Here is a 17,978-nt window from a genome sequence, read left to right as displayed (position 1 = left end):
GCATACGCCCCCTACTGGATTGGAGTGTAGATCGCCTGTGAACAACTGTATTCGTCATCTGACTGTATGCACCGAACCGTGATGTTCTAATATATATAAAGGGGACTTGACTGGATTAGCTGACGCAGGGGAGGTTTGTGTTTTATTGCGCCATGCAGGTTCTGGTTATTGGCGGAGCAGGTCTGAGCAGAACTTGCCCACCTCCATCTGACCAGCGGCCGCCTCTCTCTTTCTCTCTCTCCTGCTGTCATGTGGCCGGTGCTGGTATATAACAGCTCATTTGGACCTCCCAGAACCCATCCACAGCCACCAGCGTCCCACACCAGCAATCATTTCTCCCTCACGTCTGTGTCGTAAACAGCTTACACTCCTATTAAAACCACAAATACCTTCTCAGAGTTAAGACATTAGACATTAATAAAACAACATTTCCTGTGACTGTGAGTATGATATTCAGAAGCACATTACTGTGAGTGACTCAAACGTGTCTTATTCGTTCCTGTGAATGAGCCTCTCGTGGATATCACAGAGCTTTCCAGCAGCAGGAGCCTATGTTACGTTTATGTGTGTGTGTGTGAGTGTATGTTACAGTGTGTGTGTATGTGAATGCTTGTGTAATTCCTCCACTGATGTCTGAAGGTGTGTTTGCGGTGTGTCTATCAGATCCAGGTGAAACTCAGGGTTCATTCAGCCATATAAAGACCATCTAACAGGCCAGTAAAGCATCCACCGTCTACAAAACTCACAGACCTGTGACGCTGTGGACAATGACTGAAACTCATTTTCATTGAGAACATATGCCATATTTTAAGATGGAAGAATGAGGTTTTACAGATTCTAGTAACATGGCCTTCAAATGAAAGATTGGTATCAAAGAGCACACCCAGGTTCCTAGCTGATGACGAAGACTTAACAGAGCAGCCATCAAGTGTTAGACAGTATTCTAGATTATTGCGTGAAGAAGTTTTCGGTCCAAAAATTATAATCTGTTTTTTCTGAATTTAGTAGTAGGAAATTACTGGTCATCCAGTTTTTTATATCAGCTATACATTCTGTTAATTTAGCGAATTGGTAAGTTTCGTCAGGGCGTGAAGAACTATAGAGCTGAGTATCATCAGCGTAACAATGAAAACTAACGCCATGCTTCCTAATGATATCTCCCAAGGGTAGCAGGTACAGAGTGAAAAGCAATGGTCCTAGTACTGAGCCTTGTGGTACTCCATATTTAACTTGTGATTGATATGACATCTCATCGTTTACTACTACAAACTGATGACGGTCAGATAAGTATGATTTGAACCATGCCAATGCAATTCCACTAATGCCATCATAGTTTTCGAGTCTGTTTAGAAGAATGTTGTGATCGATAGTGTCAAATGCAGCACTAAGATCCAGTAACACTAATAGAGAGATACAACCACGATCTGATGATAAGAGCAAATCATTAGTAACTCTAATGAGAGCAGTCTCAGTACTATGGTACGGTCTAAATCCTGACTGGAAATCCTCACAGATACTATTTCTTTCTAAGAAGGAGCATAGTTGTGAGGATACTGCCTTTTTTTAGTATTTTTTACAGAAAAGGTAGATTCGAGATCAGCCTGTAATTGATTAATTCTCTGATCCTCACTGACGCCTCTTTCTCTCTCTGTCTGTCGTTCAGGTTAATGAAGTATCGTGTGGGATTTTCAGATGTGACTCACAGAGACAACGTGACGGGAAATGCTGCAAACAGCAGGCGAGGGCGATTCACTCCTGATATCTGCATGCTTTTGTTTCTCACTGAATGTAAAGCTTCACGTGTTTCTTCTGTAGTTTTTCCTAGAGCATAATTGATACAGGAAGTAAATGACTCAATTAATTAAAACTACAAATGATAAAACATTTTTATTCAGGATGTGTTATTAAAAAATAAGTGTTTCAGATCTCTAAAATCAAGTCAGATTTATTTCTACAGCGCTTCATACTGTACAAATCATTTCAAAGCAGCTTCGCAGAAATAAACAGGAAAATAACAGAATAAATGATGCAAACTTCATCAGATATGAGACAAATTCAGATTCAGGAGTAAAGCAGCTCTACAGAAGATAAGAGAGTCATTATTCAGATCAAGTTCTGTTCTCGTCTGATAGTGTCAGTGCAGTCAGATTAATAATATCACTGAATATTGAGTGTCTGTATAAACTCATTCTGTTTGTTCAGATGTTCTGGTGAACTGGGGATGGTTGAATGTGTGGATGTGTTGTGAACAGAGGCTTGTACCTGAAATGTCACGTTTGGGGGTGTTTTGATCGCAGCCCCCTGAAGCGGCGCAGGATGAGCTCGTAACCACAGCAGGTTCGGCTGACATCCTGTCTCACTGTCGCTGCTCCGTCTCACTGAACCTCCAGGAAAAGCTGCTCGCCACCCTTAAGCATATTCCAGGTAAATATCAGCTTATACAGAACTTCTTTTCTTTGGTCTTTCTCGTTAATGCCAGTGAAATGGATTTGAATCGTGTGTCGGGGCCTTTGAGAGAATGTGATGAGAGTGTTCATCACTTCCTGCTGGAGATCCCAAGACAGACTTGGATATCATTAAAACAAAACGGCTTGCCAGCAGTGCTGTCATACGTGAGCGTGTGTGAGCGTGTGTGTGTGTGTGTGTGTGTGTGTGTGTGTGTGTGTGTGTTAGCAGCTGCTCGACGACCGCTGGTCTGTTTGTGGAGCTGTAAGCGGAACTTTAGTGGCTGATTGTTCGGCAGCCATTACAGAGAGTGTGTGTGTTTCTGTTGTGCTTCTGCGGAGGATCAGTGTGTGTGTGAGAGAGAGATTATAGACGGTGTGTCCAGACACACAGATATGTGTGCTCATAACTGACCGATTAGTGGGTATTACTGATCAGAGGACAGCTGACACAACTCAACATGAACTTTACGTCTAAAATTAAACTGTTTCTGTACAGCACTGCTCTCATTTGTCAGTCTGGTTAACAGTGTCTGATAAATGAGTAAATGTAAGATGTATATCATTAGAAGAATTTATATTAGATCAGGTTAGTTCTGTGTGGATGTGTTGCTAGAATGATCTGTGCTGTGAACCAGATCAGATTGACTAGTTTAACCCCATGAAGAGAGACCAACGTGTTCAACGAAGACCAGGAGTCAGATCTGAAGTTCAGTTCCTTGACAGAGTTCTCACATTTCCAAAGGCTGTAGAAAATAAGTAAGAGGGTCACTGAAGAAACTAGGACAGAAAAACCAAAACAGACCTGTGGAAGATCAGCTGATGTCGTTTCTACTGGTTCTGATAAGAAAACAGTACAGATAACTCTAGAAATACATCCACACAGAGCAAACCTATATATATATATATATATATATATATATATATATATATAATATCATATCATTTATTCTAAATCAAATAGATATACTGTGACTCTTGTGTAAAAGTGTTTGAATTCTCAGGACGTTTGTGATGTTTTCATGGTGTGTGTTTTTCTTTTGTACGCAACCTGTTGTATAAACTGCAGGACTTGTTCTGTTGTTTAAAAAAAATAAGCATTATTGATGTAAAAAGTAAAAAAAAAAAAAAAAAAAAAAAAAATATATATATATATATATATATATATATATATATATATATATATATATATATATATATATATAATAAAAAAAACTATATACACTGCTGTTCAAAAGTTAGGAATCTGTAAGATTTTGAATGTTTTTAAAAGAGTCTCTTTTGCTCACCAAGGCTGAATTTATTTGATCAAAAATACAGTAAAACAGTGAAATATTATTCCAGTGTAAATCAGCTGTTTTCTATGTGAATATATAGTAAAGTGTAATTTATTCCTGTGATCAAAGCTGAATTTTCAGCATCATTACTCCAGTCTTCAGTGTCACATGATCCTTCAGAAATCATTCTGATATGATGATTTGATGCTCAAGAAACATTTATGATTATTATCAATGTTGAAAACAGTTGTATGCAATTTTTTTCAGGATTCTTTGATGAATATAAAGTTCAAAAGAACAACATTTATTTAACTTTACTATCAATTTTGTTCAATTTAATGCACCCTTGCTGAATAAAAGTATAAATTTTTTACATTTCTTAAAAAAAAAAAAAAAAAATCTTACTGACCACAAACTTTTGAACCATAGTGTAAAATGTTATAAAACTTTTCTATAACTTTCTATTCATCAAAGAATCCTGATTTTTTTTTTTGCATACAACTGTTTTCAACATTGATAATAATCAATGTTTCTTGAGCATCAAATCATCATATTCAAATGATTTCTGAAGGATCATGTGACACTGAAGACTGGAGTAATGATGCTGAAAATTCAGCTTTGATCACAGGAATAAATTACACTTTACTGTATATTCACATAGAAAACAGCTGATTTACATTGGAATAATATTTCACAATATTACTGTATTATGTTTGTTTGTTTGTATTTTCATTCAAATAAATGCAGCGTTGGTAAGCAGAAGAGATTTCTTTCAAAAACATAAAAAATCGTACCGATTCCTAACTTTTGAATGGCAGTCAGGGTTTTATATATATATATATATATATATATATATATATATATATATATATATATATATATATATATATATATATATATATATATATACACAGTCGTGCTCAAAAGTTTACATACCCCTTGCAGAATCGGCAAAATGTTAATTATTTGAACAAAATAAGAGGGATCATGCAAAATGTGTTATTTTTTTTAGTACTGTCCTGAATAAGATATTTTGCATAAAAGATGTTTACATATAGTCAAAAAATAGCTGAATTTATAAAAATGACCCGTTCAAAAATGTACACACCCTTGATTCTCAATACTGTGTGTGGTCACCTGATGATCCATGACTGTTTTTATGTTTTGTGATGGTTGTTCATGAGTCTCTTGTTTGTCCTGAGCAGTTAAACTGAGCTCTGTTCTTCAGAAAAATCCTCCAGATCCTGCAGATTCATCAGTTTTCCAGCATCTTCTGCACATTTGAACCCTTTCCAGCAGTGACTGAATGATTTTGAGATTCATCTTTTCACACCGAGGACAACTGAGGGACTCAAACTCAACTATTAAAAAAGGTTCAAACATTCACTGATGCTCCAGAAGGAAACACGATGCATTGAGAGCCGGGGGATGAAAACTTTTGAACAGGATGAAGATGTCCAAATTTTTCTTATTTTGCTTGAATATCTTTTTTTTTTTTCATTTAGTACTGCCCATCGGAAGCAACAGAAGATGCTTGCATATTTCCGGAAGACAAATTAAGTAAAATTTACCTTGACTTCCCCCCCCCCATCTATTAATGCATCGTGTTTCCTTCTGGAGCATCAATGAATGTTTGAACCTTTTTTAATAGTTGAGTTTGAGTCCCTCAGTTGTTCTCAGTTGATCTCAAAATCATTCAGTCACTGCTGGAAAGGGTTCAAATATGCAGAAGATGCTGGAAAACTGAAGAATCTGCAGGAGCTGGAGGATTGTTCTGAAGAACAGAGCTCAGTTTAACTGCTCAGAACAAACAAGAGACTCATGAACAACCATCACAAAACACAAGAACAGTCGTGGATCATCAGGTGACCACACACAGTATTGAGAATCAATGGTGTGTACATTTTTAAATGGGTCATTTTTATAAATTCAGCTATTTTTTGACTATATGTAAACATCTTTTATGCAAAATATCTTATTCAGGACAGTACTAAATAAAAAATAACACACATTTTGCATGATCCCTCTTATTTTGTTCAAATAATTAACAGACGGGCTGATCTGAGTATTTCAGAAACTGAATTTTGGGATTTTCAGGCACAATCATCTCTAGGTTTTACAGAGAATGCTGTGAAAAACAGAAAATATCCAGTGAGTGAAAGTGCCTTCTTGAGGTCAGAGGTCAGAGGAGAACGGCCAGACTGGTTCAGATAATAGAAAGGCAACAGTAACTCAAATAATCACTGGTTACAGTCGAGGTCTGCAGAAGAGCTTCTCTGAACACGTCCAGCAGCAGAAGACACACCGGTGACACTCCTGTCAGCTGACAACAGCAAACTGAGGCTCAGTTCACGGACTCACCAAAACTGGACAATAGAAGACTGGAAAAACTGATGAGTCTGGATTTCTGCTCAGATGGTCAGAATCTGGCGTAAACAACATGCTGTCTTGTGTCCGCGGTTCAGGCTGCTGCTGGTGTAATGGTGTTTTATATATTTTCTTGGCACTTTGGGCCTCTTAGTACCAATTGATCATCGTTTAAACACCACAGCCGACCTGAGTATTGTTGCTGACCGTGTCCATCCGTTTATGACCATCTTCTGATCGCCTTCCAGCAGGATAACGCACACGTCACAAAGCTCAAATCATTTTAAACTGGTGTCTTGATCATGACTGTGAGTTCACTAAACTCAAACGGCCTCCAGATCTCAGTCCAGTAGAGCAGCTTTGGGATGAGCTGGAACGGGAGATTCGCATCATGGATCAGCAGCACCTGCGTGATGATATCATGACAATATGGAGCAAAATCTCTAAGGAATGTTTCCAGCAGCTTGTTGAATTTTCATGTGAAGGCTTTTTAACTGTACCAAGACCATCAGAACTGATACAGTGTACAGTATACTGCAATAGTAAAGAAACTGACCTGTGTCTGATATATGAGCAAATGTTTACAGTAAACGAGCTTGTTTTTCTCATCGTGCTGTCCAGAGAACGATCCTGATTATTCCAGTTCTGCTCCGTGACCGAGAGGAGGCGCTCTTCATTCATAGAAACAACATCAATCTCGCTCCTTTTTCTGCACATCTAATGTACATGGATAAATAACTCTAACAGCAGTGGAGTAACGTCGAGATTTAGTCGAAATAACCTTCTGTTTGGAAGAGTTCATAAACATGATGCTTTACTGATATTAACTCTGTTCATCATATAGCGGTTCTTTCACAGGCGACTCCGATTCATGAACGCGATTTAAACACAGAATAATAATTTTTTATTTCACTTATTTAGACTATTATTAAAATGATTTTATTAATTATTTCATTTTTCAAGATAAAAGCGTCTGTTTTGCATTTTAAAACCATAATCAGTCTATAGGCTATATTACATTCGTGGAGAAAACAAATAAATAAATCGTCAGCTTTAATTCTATTTATTATTTTTAACATGTATAAAATCAATAATAGCACGGCAAAATGCATAGTTCATAATCCAAAACCATTTTTAATACATTCTGATCAGATGATTATTTAAAATGTAAGGGTGTATTTTGCGATGCATGTTTACTTTCTCTTCGTTTATTACAGATTTCACTAATCTGAACTAAAGCTCTCGTGTTGAGTATAAAATAGGCTTTTCTCGAACATCAACTTTTAAATGACAACTGGTTTAGTTTGGATTTAGTTAACTTGAATTGTTTTTGAAGCAGAAGTGATGATAAGGTGTTTTAATGTTTAACGTGAGATTGATCTGTCGGATCATCGTGACAGTAAATAAATCTGTAACAATTAGCGTAATTGTGCCGAAAAAACACGATTCAATAAAGGCCGTACTTCAAAGGATAGTTAAATAAAAAAATATATATAATTATGTCATCTTTTAGCCTACTTGTTTGACTTTCTTGTTTTAGACCCCATTGACTTTAATAAGAAAACTTAATCTATCGTTTGCATTCTAAAGACATGATGACAGAATTATCATTTTTGACTGAACTGTCACTGGAGAAATGAAAGTGTTTCCTCGCGTAATCACAAACTGAAGGAGTGTGTGTGAGCTGTCAGATGCGTGTTGCCATCAAACACATGTAAGTGTGTGTGTGTGTGTGTGTGTGTGTGTGTGTGTGTGTGTGTGTGTGTGTGAGGGGCGGGTCGATCGGTGAAGCTCCGCCGCCCGAACTAGAACAAGAACTCCGCGATCCGGAGATCCAGAGCAGGTCCAGATCCGCGGACTCTCCCACAACACTTCTGAACTTTACCATGTTTGAACTGTAGTTATGAATTCGAGCTGAAGTTCCTCGGTCTGTGTGGATTTACAGTCAAACGGCGACCTTTGCATTGTGGGTGAGAGACTAACTTTATTTAATTTCACAGAACTGCTCGAACTCTCTCGTGCAGACATTGGGTTCGGTTCTGTTTCGAGACCCAATGATAGAATGACAAATATGCGCGCTCGACATTGAACGTGTTGTGAATGTAAATTAAATATGGATCCCGAAGTACGATTTTATGAAGCGGTTTTATTCAAAGAACGTGAACAAACATTTTAAATGTTTTTTTTAAATGATCGAAAAGTTCGATTGTCGTGATTATGAGTTCTGATCACATCTGGAGCAAGAAATGGATATTAATAGAAACACACTCTGTCTTTCTTATAAAGGTCAGCGAAATATTCTGTAACAGCTGTAAATGATCGGTCATTTATTTTAGATTATGTTGATAATATTTTTTAAATTTCTGCATAAATAGTAAAGGCATTCTGATATGTGAAAAACTCTAAATGACTTCATGTTGGTGTGAGGCAGGTTTAATATTAGGCCTGATCGAGACTTTCATGAACTCTGTAATGAGGGGGAGGGGGGGCAAATTATTCATTCAAACCCAGCGGTTAGATTTCATTTCGCTCGATTGCCAAGATTGTTTTGCGATTTTCTGCCGAATATTATATGCATAGTGTGTGAACACACACACACACAAAAACACAAAAACAATGTGCCGTAATAACCTGCCTGTATTAAAAGTGTTTCATAACAACTTGTTTAAATAGCGATAGCGAACGGCACAGGAAAAAAAAAAAAAAAACTGGGAGAAAAAAAAAGCAAGAGCAAGAAATAAAAATCTGTGGATAATAAAATTCTGACCGCATGAACCGATACTTTACATGTGAGAATCCCACAATAATAAATAGTCTTCTGTAAAAAATATATTTCCTGAATATGTTTTTCCATATATATATATATATATATAACTTTTTTAAATTATGAAAAATGTGATCTGATTCATGACTGCTTGTTTGCTTGTGTTTTCTCAGGATCCTGCTCGAGTTCGGTTCCGATATGGGCAGTAAAGCGTTACCGGCCCCGATCCCGCTTCACCCGGCGCTGCAGCTCAACTACACGTTCCTGCAGACGCTCAACACTTTCCCCGCGGCCGTGGATCATCTGTACGGGCTGAGCTCGGTCCAGAGCATGCAGATGAACCACTGGACTCTGGGCTACCCGCAAGTTCAGGGCCTCGTGGACCCTCGCTTTCCGTTCTCCGCGGCTCTTCCCTTCGCCGCGCATATTTTCCACCCCAAACACGGATCCGTGACGCGCGTCGTTCCCGCGCTGCACAAGGACAGACCGAGATTCGACTTCGCCAACCTCGCGCTGGCGGCCACGCAGGAGGATCCGCCCAAGCCCGGCGATCTGTGCAAACTCAGCGGCGAACTGGACAAACTGTCCCCGGACCGCAAGCCCGCGCGCGGGAGACTCCCGTCCAAAAGCAAAAAGGAATTTATTTGCAAGTTTTGCGGGAGACACTTCACGAAGTCCTACAATCTGCTGATCCACGAGCGCACGCACACGGACGAGCGGCCGTACACCTGCGACATCTGCCACAAGGCCTTCAGGAGGCAAGACCACCTGCGAGACCACAGGTGAGTGAGTGTGTGTGTGTGTGTTAGGCTACTCTTAAAAATAAATGCTCTTTATTGGCATCGATGGTTTCATGAAGAACCTGTTTTTACCAAAGCTTCTTCAGAGTATTCTTCACACTGAAGAAAAAAATGTTCACTGAAAGGTTCTTTGGGGAACCAGAAATTATGCTCTTTTGAAACTTTTATTTTTAAGCGTGTGCATGTGAGATGTTGATGTTCTGCGCGTGCTCGCATGACCGAGGAGAACCATCCTGATTCTTTCTCGCTTGTTTTCCAGATACATTCACTCCAAGGAGAAACCGTTCAAATGTCAGGAGTGCGGGAAGGGATTTTGTCAGTCGCGAACTTTGGCGGTTCATAAAACGTTGCACTTGCAGGTAAATTGTCATAATTTGTATTCTGCACAAACACGCTCTCTTGTTCGTTGAGCTCTGAGTAAAGTGTCATGGGGCTGCACGGGTATTCGTGATTGTTGATTATTGAAGATCCTCGTGCTTTTATCATCTGGGCCTCAAATGTTGACAATCAAGCTGATATACATTGGCTATTTGATGGAAAACTAAAGGGAATAATCCTTTGCTTGCTTCAAATCTGAACAGGAATCTCCTCACAAATGCCCCACATGCGGAAGAACCTTTAATCAAAGAAGTAACCTGAAAACTCACCTTCTCACCCATACAGACCTCAAGCCTTTCTCCTGCGGCCGCTGCGGGAAGGTGTTTCGGCGCAACTGTGACCTGCGACGCCACAGTTTGACACACACACCACAGCAGGACTACTAACTAACTAGAGAACTAACAAATCAAACTCTGATCTCGAGCCTCTGGCGGACAGACAGACACGAGGAGACGTCAAGCACCTAAACAGACTCTGTGAACTCATGTAAATAAAGTGTTTATTGTTATTTTTATTATTACCTGCATCTGAACTCGAAGTCGTTTCGATCTGTGTTCACATCTGGGAGTGAATTCATTGTATATTAAAGCAGACTGCTCAAAATGAGCACAGGATTGGTGAAATAATCTGTTTCAGCAAAGACAATAAAGTATGATGAAATGAGACGCTATAATTCTGTAATAAAAGAGTCTCTCTTTTTTACTGTGACTGGAGTTTTGTAAGAAAAATATCTTCGTTTCCTTTTTTTACGTGTTTGCAAGAATATTTCATTTTCAAATTCTAATTAAATGTCCCGAGATTACTAACGTAAAATCTCAATTATGAGACGGTTATTTCATTTTAATTGTTATAATAATTATTAGTAGTAGCCTATTTCATTTCAGTTTGAACTTTCAAACTAAAGCTAAAGGATTGTGTAAAAAGTTAGAAATCGCAGGTTTTTTTTTTTTACAATAGCCTAATTGGTTACAAATATTTTATTGTCTGAAATGTACATGTCAGTTATGACATTGAAATTTTAACATTTATTTTTGTTTGCCTGTGAACTGAGATGATTTCAATGCAGAAACAGCTTTTTATTTAATCTCGCTTTAATCAACAGCAATACAACCGATTCATGCTTTCATCTTTAAAACACGCGAGATGGGTTTATACTAATTCTTATTTATAAAAAATAAAAAAAGGTAAAGTGAAAGTCACACATTTTGTAAACGGAAAGAAAATCTTCATATGTCACAGACGGACAACATTTGGAAGAAAGGAAATGTTTTAAATATAAATCGACACGCGTGAATTATGAGCCTGTGAAATTAAACCAGCGAAATAAATGACAGATTAATTAGTGAATGAGGTTTAATCATTTCGCAGTTCATATAAAACAGAAGACGCTTTGGAACAGGAAACTGATTCCCATCAAAGGCCGAGATTCAATATTCCACAAAATCTCAAAGGAAGGACATAAAAATAGCAGTGATATTAATGGACTGGCGGCTCGTTTTAAACACATCGAGCATCTGCTGAATAACATCAACCGAATTCATCTGGAAAAACAATATAAACCAAATCATGGATTCACTGATTCTGAAATTCAGCCCTGGAGAAAAGCCATTTAATGCGGATTTATGTGGAGTTGAATATTTGTGTGTTTGTTGAAATAATGATTATGAGTGTTTCATCAAAAAAATGTTGGCAGTATTTTATTAATGATTAGTCTTCTAGTCAGTGTTTAATATATATTTTTAAAAAGTATATACAAAGCACAATAAAACAACAGTATTTGACCACTGTGCTGTACAAAACCATGCTAAAAATAGACATAAAAATGAATATAGACAATTTCGACCGCAATGCAATGAGGACATTATCTAAACACTATGGATAGCTAAACATATAAAAATAGTGGCTTTTTAATAATAATAATTATAAAAAAAAGCATTGTAATATTAAGTATTGTCAGTGTCTAATAATAAATTAGTAGTCAGTGTTTAATGGGTAATTATTGTATTATCAGCACTGATTTTTATAAAATGGCGTTTCAAGCGCAGTTTCGGCGGGAATTTCTCAGTCGAACTATAGAGTTTATAAACCTCAGTTTATCTTTCTTTTTCTTCTTCTTCTTCTTCCATTAACAGGGTGAATTAGATCCTCATCCTCATCCTTTGAGAACTGCAGAATTAAGCGCGTGAAAAATGAACCCTGCACTGTATAATCGATTATCGGTGTTTAGTAATAATGATGAGCGTATTTGCCAGTTTCTAATGATTATTTGTGTATAATCCGTATCGCAGTAATGATTATTATGGGCTATTCACACAGAACGCGTTTAAAAACGTGAGACGCGTTAAACTTATTTTAACTTGAGCGCTGCGTTTTTAACACCGCGTCAGGCGCGTCACGCGCGCGGCTGTCAGTCAGTCAGTTAATCTGAGTTGTTTGTGTTAGAAATAAACTGAATGCGCCTTAAAACTAATTTGACTCAAACTGCACTGAAGCGCGGCTTTTGCGCGCGCGCACGCATCTGTCTCCGCGTCAGCTCTGTGCCGGAAGTGACGTGTGGACGCAGGCGGTGACGCTGCGGTGCTGTGTATGCGGAAGTGATGAACGTGTTTGTGTTTCTGCAGCAGCCTGACGCGTCGGATGAAGCTGTAAGTGTTTGTTTATGTGTTTGTGAGTGTGTGTTCGGCTGATGTTGTGATCAGGTGTGTGTGAGAGACGCTGAGCTCGCGCTGATGTCGGTAGCTTTAAACCATATGTCAGTCTGTGTCAGTGAAGAAATTAAACACAGTGTCAGTTAATATGCATATGCAAATGTGACCCGTGTCTCTCAATGCAATAAAGCCCACATTTAATCAGGCATGGAATAAAGCCTCTGTTTGTAATGACTCGTTATACATTCTGGCACAGTTTGTTTGTTTGTTTTTAAGAATATAGTGCTGTAACACTGTTAATAATCTTCTGTGATGAGCAGCATCAGTGTTTGATTGACAGATGGGGGATTTTCATTTCTCTTTAACTCTGAGCTCAGATCAGATCATAATACAGACACACACTGTCAACAAGAAGAGATTAAATAAAGAATAAATAAAGAAAACAGCTGCTAACATGTATTGAAAAGCTAAATAAAAGAGACCTGAAAAGTAATGTGAACAAACGCTTTACAAATATCATTTATTTGAATAGGAAATGAAATGACTGTCATAAGTGATGATAAACTTTATTAAATGCTATGATAAAGTTTATTAAATTACATTCACTTTTATTCTTATGCCTGATATGCTGAAAACTGTCTTTTATTTTCAATTCATAATGGCAAATTTGACCAAAAAAAGAGTAGTTTGTGTATCTTGAATATTACTGTCTGTCATTAAACATTTATATTGTAAAAAAAGTAGTTACTTTGTTTCATGACCATGTGGTCCTTTGCAGGTGTCTGAATGATGTCACATCCTGTCACATGATACTGACCGCATGACTTTGTCCAAAATGGTCCCTTTATATCGGTTACTCCGAATGACATCAATGAGATTAATTTTTCCGGACATTCTTTCTCATAACAAAGCAACGACTTCTACACATAATTTTAATACCGTTTTGCACTATGTTTATAAATGATGTTATAAAATCATGCCAGAATAAAAAATATATACATTTATTACATTTTAAGATATTTTAATCACAAATAAAATGTCTGTTTTGGCCTTTGGACGGTTAAACCGAATGACCTTTTGACACTTTAAAATCTTTAAAATATCTTTATATGCAGAAAAATATAATTAAAATCTTTTGGGTTCAATAGAAGAGATCTAGTTGTACTGCCTTACACACATATCTTTGTTGTTTATTATTATTATTAAGGCCTTTGGACATAAAAAAGAGCCGTCACGTCATTGACCCGTATACTGTGACAGGACAGCACACATCACACGCGTGTTCAGCGTCAGTGCAATCGATCGATCGGTCATCGGGTGTCTGAGTGACATTGATCTGTTCTGGGAGGCTTGAGTCACATGATTGTTCTCATGCCAGACACCCGCTTATGATCTATTAGATTGATGTGTGTGTGTGTGTGTGTGTGTGTGTGTGTGTGTGTGTGTCGCAGGCATGACATCCCGTCAGGATGCTGGAGTCGTATGTTTCTCCGCTCTTGATGAGTTATGTCAACCGCTACATAAAGAACCTGAAGCCATCGGACCTGCAGCTGTCGTTATGGGGCGGAGACGTGGTTCTGAGCAAACTGGACCTGCGGCTGGACGTGCTGGAGCAGGTGAGACTCTTCCTGCAGCCATCGTGTCCTTCTGAAGGTTCTGGAAACTGCCATCCAGAATCACTGAAATGAAGCATTTGACCGAACGAGCTGGACATCTTCTGCTCTCAGGAGAATAACGAACTGATGAGACTTTAGCGTCCCTCTTTCCTCCTGATCATTTTCTGCGCTCTTGTCTTCTGCTCTCCCTATTCAATGGATGAATGAATATGAATGCACTATGAATCTCGTTTTTCTTCCCTTTTTGTTTTCACATCTTTCAAAACCGCCGTTAAAACTCTAATCTAACCCTGACATGTGACGTAATGTCAAAATGAACTGATATTTTCAGCCGTATTCCTCAGAAGTGTCAGTGAAGAGTTTCTGAAGGTTTGAAGCTCCTCTCTGTCCGTCTGTCCGCTGACGCTCGGATACATTAAACACAAGGTTTGCTCTGCTCTCTTGTTTGGGCAGCACTGAGCTGCAGCAGTTGTAATATCTGGAAGGGATCAGTGTGTCATGTTGTGAGAATGTTTGGCTCCGCACTCGCTCTCAGAGTTTGATGCAGGATATTATTAGAAGCAGCTTGCGTCGTCCCAAGCGGGAGTTAAACTTTCCTCAGTGATCTTGTATTAAAGCGGCTCGCTCTGGAAGCGTTTGAAGCCTGTAAATTCGTTACTTCTGTACGGTCTGTTTGATTGTGTCGAGCAGGCGTTGGTTCTTCTCTGCTCTGACTGACAGACTGTGTGTGTGTGTGTGTGTGTGTGTGTGTGTGTGTTTGCAGGAGCTCAAGCTGCCCTTCATGTTCCTGAGCGGACACATCCACGAGCTGCGCATCCACGTGCCCTGGACCAAACTGACCTCCGAGCCCGTGGTCATCACCATCAACACCATGGAGTGCATCCTCAAGCTCCGAGACGGAGCCACGGTCAGTGTCCGAGTGGAGATATTGTACATGGGTCATTCCGTGTCAAATCAACCAGAGGTCCCGGCTCAAATGTTTGATTTTGTTAATATTTTTTCTGTAGAAAGACAAACATAAATAGTGATGAAAGCCAAAATATTAAATGTCACAGATGTATAATCCAGTGTTTTGTAGAGTGGATCAAAATGACCATTTTCACCTGAGATTTGGAGCCAAATTAGAGGAGTGTAAAAATGACTTTATAAAGATGGCAGCATCATTATTTTATTTCTACACAGAGATCAGTAGATCTATTAGTGAAATCTGTTGACTTTAGCGATCTGTGTTTCAGTATATGCCAACAGTGACAGCTCAAAAATGGCAGAAAAGCACTTCTTGTGTTTTTTTCCTCAATTTTGCATGTCTGTAACTCAAGAAGTATTAAAGATATCTTAATATCCTTTTAGATTCTGGTTCTTAACAAACTTTTCTTTTGGTTATCTTCTTTTTAAAGGCCTTCGGTGGTTCAATCCCAGAGATATGGAGATCTTAATGCGGCTCCATGAGTAAATTAATCAATTTTCAGTGATCAAAAACCAAATGTGGGGCATTTACACACAGCTGAAACATTTTTCTTTTAAAGAGGAATATCTGAAGAACAAATAATGTTGAAACTAGAAATGTATTGAGTTTTTCTATCAACTCAATTGCATAGAATATTGCTAGTTACAGGCATGCAAACTTGAGGAAAAAAACACAAGAAGTGCAGATTTTACTAATAGATCTCTGTGTAGAAATAAAATAATGATGCTGCCATCTTTATAAAGTCATTTTTACACTCCTCTAATTCGGCTCCAAATCTCAGGTGAAAATGGTCATTTTGATCCACTCTACAAAACACTGGATTATACATCTGTGACATTTAATATTTTGGCTTTCATCACTATTTATGTTTGTCTTTCTACAGAAAAAATATTAACATAATCAAAGGTTTGAGCCGAGGATTTGAGATACGTGAGGTTCAGAGCGATCTGTGTTTGAGCATCTGTTATTCACCGCAGACACTCTTTCCACAATTTCTTTTAACAATATTTTATTGGTCAAACATTATGAAGACAAAATGGGATTGGGATTTTCCATTACAACAAAAATAAACAAATGATCAAGCCTGCATTCATTTGATAAAAATACCAAAAAAAACCCTAGTAATATTGTGAAATATTATTACAATTTAAAATAAATGCATAAAAAATAAGTTTATATCTTGCAATTCTGAGAAAAGAAGTCAGAATTGTAAGATGAAAAGTCGCAATCAGTCAAAACAAGTTTTTTATAATATACATACATATATAAAAATGACAAAAAAGACCTTGTACCTACAGATAAAGTAATAGCCTAATAGTGTAATTGTTTTTACACTCTCGTTATCAATCATTAGTATGAAAGAATTACCATCAACCTTTTCTAAACTCGTTCCACAGTGTGTGCAAATAAACAAGAAATATGTTTCATGCAATCTAACAGACCATATTTAATTTCTGACGGGAATGAAAGCGAGGCAGTGAGCGTTCGGTGGGCTGAAACATTAACAGAACTGTAACCACATGAGTCTACAGTCTTAAAGATGAAGTTCTTCATCTTCATCTGTGGTTCCATGAAGAACCTTCAACATCCAGGGGATCTTCCCATTGCACAAAAGGTTCTTTATAGATGGGAAAAGATGATTAAAATGTTCTTCACACTAAGAGCTGTTCACTGAAAGGTTCTTTGTCGAACCCAAAACGGTTCTTCTGCGGAAACACCCTGTTGGAACTGTTGTTTTTTAGACAAAATGTATATTCAGTTGCTCATCGAGTAAATCTGGTGTCTTTCACGTGATGTTCACACAGAAATGTGACCATCTTCCTTTATCTAGAATAGAAAAGACTGTTTTTTTGTACAAAGTCATTGACATTATTCTGTATTTCCTTTTAGAGCTTCTTTACTGCAGAATCTGAGCGTGTCTCATATGTGCATCATTGATTCTGTTGTCAAACGATCTGTACTGCATAAAGCGCTGTAGAAATAAAGAAGACCTAGAATGTTCCTCAGAGTCAGAAGCATGTTTTCATGCGCTCGAGCGGCGGAAGCGCGCAGGGAGTCGTTGTGAGGAGGTCCCGCGGCCAGATGGCCAGTTAGAAACACATTTAGGAGGGAAGTCAATTAGAGCTGATTATAGCGGCTTCTGCAGAATAGATCTGGAACACATGCGTGTTTCGCTGCTCTAACATCAGCTACTGCCGTCTGCGTGTTCCTGCCGTGTGGAAACGGTACCGTATGTACCGCTTACTGACGTCGGGACGGGTTCTGTTTAATTCCCAAACAGGTATTTGTTGCAGATGTGTTTCACAGAGCCGTCCACTTTAGAAAGAACTTTTGGAAAATTGCAAATGACGTTCAGACAAATTATGCGCTGGTGGAGCTGAACCCGGAGAGACCGGAAACCAGACGCAGAAACACACGGAGGAGAACCTGACGAGTTCTGCTCCAGTGCGACAGATTCAGTACTGATGCAGGTGTGTGAAAACACACAAACACACAAACACAAGCGTGCAAAATGAAAAGAGTTCAAAAACAACAACAAAAAAAAAGAATATGGGATCATTTCATTTAATTAATTTTGTCAGGTGTGTGTGTGTGTGTGAGTGTGTGTGTGTTGTGTGTGTGTGTGTTGTGTCTCGTGTGTGTGTGTGTGTGTTGTGTCTCAGGTGTGTGTGTGTGTTGTGTGTGTGTGTGTTGTGTGTGTGTTGTGTCTCAGGTGT

At 38.3% G+C, this 17,978-nt stretch overlaps 2 protein-coding genes across 16 annotated transcripts in view; both read left to right on the top strand.

Moving 5' to 3' along the window:
- Positions 1 to 1,706: 1,706 nt before the first annotated feature.
- Positions 1,707 to 10,690, top strand: osr2 (odd-skipped related transciption factor 2). Of its 5 annotated transcripts, XM_067398265.1 has the most exons (5): positions 1,707 to 1,788; positions 2,298 to 2,424; positions 9,026 to 9,634; positions 9,912 to 10,011; positions 10,234 to 10,690. In XM_067398265.1, exons 3-5 carry the CDS (start codon positions 9,051 to 9,053, stop codon positions 10,414 to 10,416), a joined length of 867 nt encoding a protein of 288 aa, XP_067254366.1. In that variant the 5' UTR covers positions 1,707 to 1,788; positions 2,298 to 2,424; positions 9,026 to 9,050; the 3' UTR covers positions 10,417 to 10,690. The 5 variants fall into 5 exon arrangements, with proteins under 5 accessions (XP_067254366.1, XP_067254395.1, XP_067254356.1 ...); XM_067398294.1 differs by lacking the exon at positions 1,707 to 1,788 and having other exon boundaries at positions 2,240 to 2,424; positions 10,316 to 10,690; XM_067398255.1 differs by lacking the exon at positions 1,707 to 1,788 and having other exon boundaries at positions 2,240 to 2,424.
- A 1,927-nt stretch (positions 10,691 to 12,617) lies between these two features.
- Positions 12,618 to 17,978, top strand: part of LOC137002215 (intermembrane lipid transfer protein VPS13B-like) — a 110,401-nt gene continuing 105,040 nt past the window's right edge. For all 11 annotated transcript variants that reach the window (XM_067361811.1, XM_067361819.1, XM_067361745.1 and 8 more), the window contains exons 1-3: positions 12,618 to 12,675; positions 14,130 to 14,294; positions 15,058 to 15,201. In XM_067361811.1, coding sequence (XP_067217912.1) covers positions 14,148 to 14,294; positions 15,058 to 15,201 — 291 coding nt within the window. In that variant the 5' untranslated portion in view covers positions 12,618 to 12,675; positions 14,130 to 14,147. The remainder of the gene's footprint in view (positions 12,676 to 14,129; positions 14,295 to 15,057; positions 15,202 to 17,978) is intronic.

This window comes from Chanodichthys erythropterus, chromosome 2 (genome assembly GCF_024489055.1).
Source record: "Chanodichthys erythropterus isolate Z2021 chromosome 2, ASM2448905v1, whole genome shotgun sequence".
Taxonomy (NCBI): domain Eukaryota; kingdom Metazoa; phylum Chordata; class Actinopteri; order Cypriniformes; family Xenocyprididae; genus Chanodichthys; species Chanodichthys erythropterus.
The sequence above is the reverse complement of the archived record's forward strand: the minus strand, read 5'-3'. Positions and strand labels throughout refer to the sequence as shown.

What these genes read in the sequence shown, in the direction of transcription:
- osr2 (XM_067398265.1), top strand. Translation starts at nt 9,051, where the DNA reads ATGGGCAGTAAAGCGTTACCGGCCCCGATCCCGCTTCACCCGGCGCTG. An exon ending in GACCACCTGCGAGACCACAG is followed by an intron (nt 9,635 to 9,911) that starts GTGAGTGAGTGT and finishes CTTGTTTTCCAG; the next exon opens with ATACATTCACTCCAAGGAGA. An exon ending in ATAAAACGTTGCACTTGCAG is followed by an intron (nt 10,012 to 10,233) that starts GTAAATTGTCAT and finishes AAATCTGAACAG; the next exon opens with GAATCTCCTCACAAATGCCC.